Raw genomic sequence first — 7,479 nt, 5'->3', positions numbered from 1 at the left:
GGATATATAATACTCGTATACAGGATATAACACCAGAAGTCGTGTAACCCAGGGATCAGAGTAAAACACCAGACATACTCATACAGAATTCAAAAGTTCAGATAGTCAAAAGGGTTCAAAATATGTCAAATAGTCAAGATTATCCAAATGATTTTGGTGGCCAAATAAGTCTGAATCTTGAAATCTCAAAGTGGCCGAATGCCTGTACTGATGTTTCAAGGTTAGGGTTGCCTTTTTAGTTACTGAAAGTGGCTCAGTTGAATTTGTGATGTCACAAAACATGTGACTTGGCATCTGAATTGTTCAAATTTGATCATGCCAAGTATTTGATAAGTGCACTGACCATTCCATGTTTCTTGAAACCTTGACTTAATGGAAAGTTGTTGATTTGGAAAACTGTATATTTTTGGATTAAGTATGAGTATGAGTTGTACTTTTCAAAAAGGATAGGGCATTTTTGAATTATGGTTGACCCCTTTTTTGACCCCAACCAAATGCTGCTGGATACATGGAGATGGATACCCAAGATCATTTTTTTAGTATCCCTTAGGCAACACAAAATCACTTTCAAACTGTTTTCCACGTGAAAGTGTCATGGGACCTTAAGGTTGTTGCTCTAGTCTATTACTGTGTATTAACTTTTGGAAAAGGTGTGTCACCTTTTTGCCTTCTCATGCACTATTTGTTTTCTCATATGTAGCATTCCAGGGATAAGATAACATAAGTCTGAAACTATGTAACTACCAAATTATAGTCATTATGGCTCATTACACATTGTCAAAATCAATTGGGGGGGTCACCGAAAACTCTAGGTGCAATCCAGACCCCCCCACCCCCACAACACACACACACAGGCCAGTTCAAGGAGTCTCTGTACTTTATGGATTATGAAACTGCAAGGAGGGTCTTGTGAGGACAATGTGCACATAACAAGCGTGGGTGTGTGCAAGCAGGGACAAGTGCAAACTAAACAGTGCACTTTAGTTTTGCATGTTGCACATGACAGCAGAAGGCACCTTGAGAGGGGACATCTGCTGGAGTGTTAGTCTTTCCTGTGTGCATTTCTTTCTCATGTACGTAGGTTCTACACGATACAGCACATATGTAAATGATTTGTTCCTTTGGAATGACTTTAGAAGAGCTGTCACGGCAAGCTCACACGATGCATTCCAAGACAACCGGTTCTTTTGAACCAGTACACATTTTCAGCTGTATTGCTGGATCTTATAAACAAGATAATATCTCTGTTATATCTTTGAATACATAGCCAATAATAGTGCATATTATCTAAATGGCTTTAATTTACAATTATATACAAAAGTAAACGTTCAATATTTTACATAACATTCATTGTAAACAGTGATGAATTCCACATCAGTTAGACGATGGCTTATGTGCATTTGCTTACTCGACTTGTTAGCATAAAGAGCATAATGAGCAGTAGCTTGTGGCTTGCTCTGGAGTGGATGGTTATAAGTTTGTAACTGATATCAGTTCCTATATAGAGCACTGCCGAACAGTGAAATCAGGTATTTGAATAAACTTTGGAAAATAAATGCAACCTGTGCATGTCACTTCATATGAACAAAGGTTACTGCATTACAACACAAAGACAATAAAAGAAATGAACATTCAGTGCCAGGAAATGTTTTGCATTTTGTGTGCATCAAGAGTATGATCCATCTTGGTAACTATGGCAGCAACCACCAGTAGAGTCTAAATAGCAAAGGGCTCCAAATGGAAGCAGAGTATGATAGAGATGGGGGACCACCGTTTGACGGTGGCCGAATAATATCCATCACTTTCTCATGCAGTCCATCTTCTTCCACGTTCAAACTTCTGATAGCACGAGTGGTCAAGAGTCTGGGTCTCGGCACATTGTAATCCTTTCTCTCAAATGGGGGGGGCAAAGTTGGAATGAGGCACGTTTCAATCTCACTTGTACACACGACCTCGATCCACCGAGCAAAGAGCTCAGATGTGAGTTTGAGGAGTTCTTCGGGTGAAGATCGGTTCACGGATAACTGGGACAGATCATTCTCCTCCAGGAATCTCTAATAGAGACAGGAAGCAGAAACAGTTGGAGCACGGCAAAACAGTTAGAAAGAACAGAAGGCTTCAGCACAGAACGCTGACAGATCAGCGTGAACACAACTCTGATGAATGCACTTTAAAGAAATTCTGGGTAATCTTAACCTTTAAGAAATGAGGAAACAGTTAACTGGAATCTTGCTGATGATACAATTAACTAATGTGATGCATTGCAGTTAACATACCTCTATGTTTTTGTTTTTCTTTATAATATTATCCAGTGTTTGCTTTAGCTCAATGATTAAGGAGTGATTCAAGTGCTCATCCCAGAGGTTTCTAAGGAGCACATGCCAGGAATCCAAGAGGACAACTGCAGCAGGGAACACACAACACTGGAAGGACAGGTAGAACAACAAAAAAGTTAAGTTGAGAAAGTTGAGAAAAACACTTGCGACAGTTTACCACAAACTCTGTCTCTGTTGCTCAACTGCAACAGAGAAATAACACTCGAGTATGTCAGTAACTGATGATTGATAGCATACATAATGTGTTCAGTGCAAAACATAATTTGGAAAATGTCTTATTGTCAAGGCTTCATCTTTTTTGGACATTACAGTACTGTGCAAATATCATAGGCATGGTGAAGGGGGATAAACATAAAAAAAACCACTGCAAAAATAATTAAATGCTTCCAAATATCAAATAATTGACTAAGTGTGGAGCATTACAGAAGAAACAAAATAAATACCTTCTGTTAATACCCTTAAGTTCTTATAATAATAACAACAACAACAATAATGATAATAATAATATTTGGCATAAGTGGTAGGCACCTATTCTTTTCCTTACTTGTCATTGTTATTTTAATTGTGACTTTTAAATGACTTCCTTTGATTTGAATTTTCTGCCTTGTGTACATATTTTATTGTATGTTTGTTTAGCCTGTGCCAAAGCATAATAAATAAATATGTATCCCAGAGTTTTACAAGAACATCATGGTGGTTCTTTTTGTTTCTGTTCTGCCAAATATGGCTGTAAACCTACAAAGTTATGGGTGTTTTTCCTAATCTGAAAAGATGTTATTTTTTTTCCCAATGAAATAGTCAAAATTTATATTTGATTTTTGGAAATGAATATTCTATTAGGAAGCTTACTATCTTTTACAGATAGTAAAACATATAAACCCTGATTAAAAACAAAATGTCAACAACTGGCTGCTTCAGGAATATGCTGTCAAAATTCATCAAACATCAGTGCCCCTTTTATAAATGATTAACTCACCGGATCAGAGTCACAGAGCATGCTTTTTGTGTAGCGGTGCTCAACATCGTAATCTTTAGGAAAAACTGTCCGCTGGAAGAGATGAAGCATGATGCATAATGAGGAAAAATGCACAGATAATGAAGAAACAGAATTAATTAATTGTGATATGATTTGTATTTTATGAAACTATAAAAGTGCACCATGTTTGAGTCTCTTGATTTTATGTTAAATTTAAACAGCAATCATATTCAGTTATATGAAGCAGGATATCAGAAAGGTTGGTGCTGATCCTGTTCATTTGCTCAGCTAGTTTGAATGAGACATTTTCACCTGCACTATTTGACAAACTAACCAAACTTTTGTGAATAGAGATAATGCACATTTACAAAAAAAAAAAAGAAAAAAAAAAAAGAATTAACATTATGCACACCCAAAAGACCAACTGATGGTAATCTGTGTCTACGGCTCACATTCAGGACTGCAATCACATTTAAAAGCAAAACTGAAAATGTTGAACTTACAAACCCAGTTGGATTAGAATCAATCGTCCGTTTAATGTTTTTCACGCCTTCCCGGTCAAAGTCACATCCACCACATTGGACAGTCAAGAATGATAACAACAGCAAAACTGCGTGGGCAATGCCATGACAAACAGAAAAAAAAACCACACGTAATTGATGGAAACTTTCTGTGGTCTGTAGCGTGTTCAAGCTGCATTACTGCTAAGTGACATTACAACATATCATGCGCCAATTATTTGTGCAGAAAACATGAAACGTGGCCTAGTGTCGGAACAACTTTGAAAATGCTACAAAACTGGTAAATTACCATGACTAATTCATTTCTAAACACATCACTCTTCTCCATAAGTTTGCATTAATGTGCAGTAAAACAGTTTCTCACCTGGCAGTGACATCCTTTTATCTTTCTAAGAGTGGACACTTCTCCATTTCTCTTGTTGACAGCAATCACTATGCACAGTTTTTTTTGTTCTTTTCTCACTATCAGTCTGTGAAGTTTCCTCCTCTGTGGTTTCTTCAGGTCTGTGACACAGGTCTGCAGCGGTCTTCTCCCTCACGGCTTAGTGTTTCGTCTTCTTCTTGTCCACATCCCTTATAAATTCCTTTCCTTTAGTGCTCCTTTGGTACTTTCCAAAGAATTCTTCATTTATCTTTACACGCAATCCCTTCTCTCGCTCTCTCCCACCTAGGCCTGTGTGCAGCCTTTGTTTTAAAACTATATCTCTTTCCCTTTCTGTCTCTCTGCCGATCTCGAATTTTCCTATAACAGCCTGATCTGAATCCTTCCTTTCACTGCCCTGAATGTGGTTAGTGGATAAAGCGCAGATCCTCTGGCCTGCTCGTCCCTCTGTCCCCCTCTGACCAGCCTGTGTGTCCTCTCTCTCTGTCAGTGGCTCGGCTCAAAGTGAAAGTGCTGCCTATTAAATCCGGATTGCTTGTCTGCTCTCTTTAAGCGTGGGCCCCTCCCACTGCCACCGCACAGTTTACCTCACTATTGACCTACTACCCAGCCCCCTCCGCCATCCCACCCACTGCTCCCCACACTCCCTTACCCCCGGTCTCCCCCCTCTTCAAACTCAAGGAAGCTTAGTCATGCAGTTGGAGCGTATGTTTTTCATTTCTTCTCTCCCCCACACCACTGCGCCTGTCGATCCCCTGCTCTTCATCCTTCCAGAGACTGTACGCAACATCCATCCAGTTTAATCATCACATGGCCATTTTTGTTTAATAAATCACATTCCATAAAAAGAACGAAGGAACAGGATTGCGACACCACAGTCCTAAAACTTGCCAGTCATTCAGCATCTTTTAATAATTACAACAGCACATCTTGTGAAGCAACATTGGTCACATGTCATCTTTGGTCTGCTTTGCCCCAACAGGTTACGCGGTATCACGTGTCCTGGTTTCTCATTGAACCGTGGAAGAAAAGTTCAGGAGCAAAAGATAAGAAGCAGAATGTCATTTCTTCATGTCTCCTTGAACACAAGCCAAGTGCAGCAGGACAACTTCCCAAAGTCCCATCTCTAGTGAGTGGGACAGGAAACTCGAGAGCATTGGCCTCATCAGAAACAGAATGTTTAAACTCTCCCAGAGGCTTCACAGCTCAAAATCTCTTCACATACAGTGTGTTTTAATGACCATCATACAACCCCTGGCAAAAATTATGGAATCACCGGCCTCGGAGGATGTTCATTCAGTTGTTTAATTTTGTAGAAAAAAAGCAGATCACAGACATGACACAAAACTAAAGTCATTTCAAATGGCAACTTTCTGTCTTTAAGAAACACTATAAGAAATCAGGAAAAAAAATTGTGGCAGTCAGTAACAGTTACTTTTTTTTAGACTAAGCAGAGGGAAAAAAATATGGAATCACTCAATTCTGAGGAAAAAATTATGGAATCATGAAAAACAAAAGAACGCTCCAACACATCACTAGTATTTTGTTGCACCACCTCTGGCTTTTATAACAGCTTGCAGTCTCTGAGGCATGGACTTAATGAGTGACAAACAGTAGTCTTCATCAATCTGGCTCCAACTTTCTTTGATTGCTGTTGCCAGATCAGCTTTGCAGGTTGGAGCCTTGTCATGGACCATTTTCTTCAACTTCCACCAAAGATTTTCAATTGGATTAAGATTTGGACTATTTGCAGGCCATGACATTGACCCTATGTGTCTTTTTTGCAAGGAATGTTTTCACAGTTTTTGCTCTATGGCAAGATGCATTATCATCTTGAAAAATGATTTCATCATCCCCAAACATCCTTTCAATTGATGGGATAAGAAAAGTGTCCAAAATATCAATATATACTTGTGCATTTATTGATGACGTAATGACAGCCATCTTCCCAGTGCCTTTACCTGACATGCAGCCCCATATCATCAATGACTGTGGACATTTACATGTTCTCTTCAGGCAGTCATCTTTATAAATCTCATTGGAACGGCACCAAACAAAAGTTCCAGCATCATCACCTTGCCCAATGAAGATTTGAGATTCATCACTGAATATGACTTTCATCCAGTCATCCACAGTCCACGATTGCTTTTCCTTAACCCATTGTAACCTTGTTTTTTTCTGTTTAGGTGTTAATGATGTCTTTCGTTTAGCTTTTCTGTATGTAAATCCCATTTCCTTTAGGCGGTTTCTTACAGTTCGGTCACAGACGTTGACTCCAGTTTCCTCCCATTCGTTCCTCATTTGTTTTGTTGTGCATTTTCGATTTTGAGACATATTGCTTTAAGTTTTCTGTCTTGATGCTTTGATGTCTTCCTTGGTCTACCAGTATGTTTGCCTTTAACAACCTTCCCATGTTTGTATTTGGTCCAGAGTTTAGACACAGCTGACTGTGAACAACCAACATCTTTTGCAACATTGCGTGATGATTTACCCTCTTTTAAGAGTTTGATAATCCTCTCCTTTGTTTCATTTGACATCTCTTGTGTTGGAGCCATGATTCATGTCAGTCCACTTGGTGCAACAGCTCTCCAAGGTGTGCTCACTCCTTTTTAGATGCAGACTAACGAGCAGATCTGATTTGATGCAGGTGTTAGTTTTGGGGATGAAAATTTACAGGGTGATTCCATAATTTATTCCTCAGAATTGAGTGAGTCCATATTTTTTTCCCTCTGCTTGGTCTAAAAAAGTAACCATTACTGACTGCCTGAATTTTTTTCCTGATTTCTTATAGTGTTTCTTAAAGCCAGAAAGTTGCCATTTGAAATGACTTTAGTTTTGTGTCATGTCTATGATCTGCTTTTTTTCTACAAAATTAAACAACTGAATGAACATCCTCCGAGGCCGGTGATTCCATAATTTTTGTCAGGGGTTGTATAAGCATGTCTCTGTTTTAGATTCATAGGAACCATAGTCATGTTTTGTTTTTGGTAACATCTTCCTTTTATTTCATTAACCCACCAAAAATGTACCCATTTACATGCCAATGCCAATTTACAGCTGCAACAAATAATCTCCACGCTTCGGTGTGTGCAAAGGCAACCCAGCTTTAACAGACACGTAGACAATTACACGTAAAAAAGTTAGTGTTTACAAACTGACAGCATTGAGTTTAAATGAGAAAACCTCTGTTCCACAAGGCTTAATGTAATGTAAGTGTTTACACTCTACAAGCAAGTCCCTTTGGCTGCGCCCTTGTTTTTGGGG

At 38.9% G+C, this 7,479-nt stretch overlaps 1 protein-coding gene across 1 annotated transcript; it reads right to left on the bottom strand.

Annotated features, from left to right (window-relative positions):
- Positions 1–1,281: 1,281 nt before the first annotated feature.
- On the bottom strand, positions 1,282–4,732 carry zgc:174888 (uncharacterized protein LOC558116 homolog). Its single transcript, XM_034174640.1, has 5 exons — positions 4,198–4,732; positions 3,816–3,922; positions 3,313–3,384; positions 2,277–2,423; positions 1,282–2,054 (listed from the first exon to the last, which is right to left on the bottom strand). The coding sequence occupies exons 1-5, from the start codon at positions 4,208–4,210 to the stop codon at positions 1,692–1,694; spliced, it is 702 nt and encodes a 233-aa protein (XP_034030531.1). The 5' UTR covers positions 4,211–4,732; the 3' UTR covers positions 1,282–1,691.
- Between the last annotated feature and the right edge of the window lie 2,747 nt (positions 4,733–7,479).

This window comes from Thalassophryne amazonica, chromosome 7 (assembly GCF_902500255.1).
Source record: "Thalassophryne amazonica chromosome 7, fThaAma1.1, whole genome shotgun sequence".
NCBI classification, from domain to species: Eukaryota; Metazoa; Chordata; class Actinopteri; order Batrachoidiformes; family Batrachoididae; genus Thalassophryne; species Thalassophryne amazonica.
The sequence above is the reverse complement of the archived record's forward strand: the minus strand, read 5'-3'. Positions and strand labels throughout refer to the sequence as shown.

Coding starts and splice junctions, on each gene's coding strand:
- zgc:174888 (XM_034174640.1), bottom strand. Junction 3,385..3,815: donor ATTCTAATCCAACTGGGTTT/GTAAGTTCAACA, acceptor CATCTCTTCCAG/CGGACAGTTTTTCCTAAAGA. Junction 2,424..3,312: donor TGCTCTGTGACTCTGATCCG/GTGAGTTAATCA, acceptor CTGTCCTTCCAG/TGTTGTGTGTTCCCTGCTGC.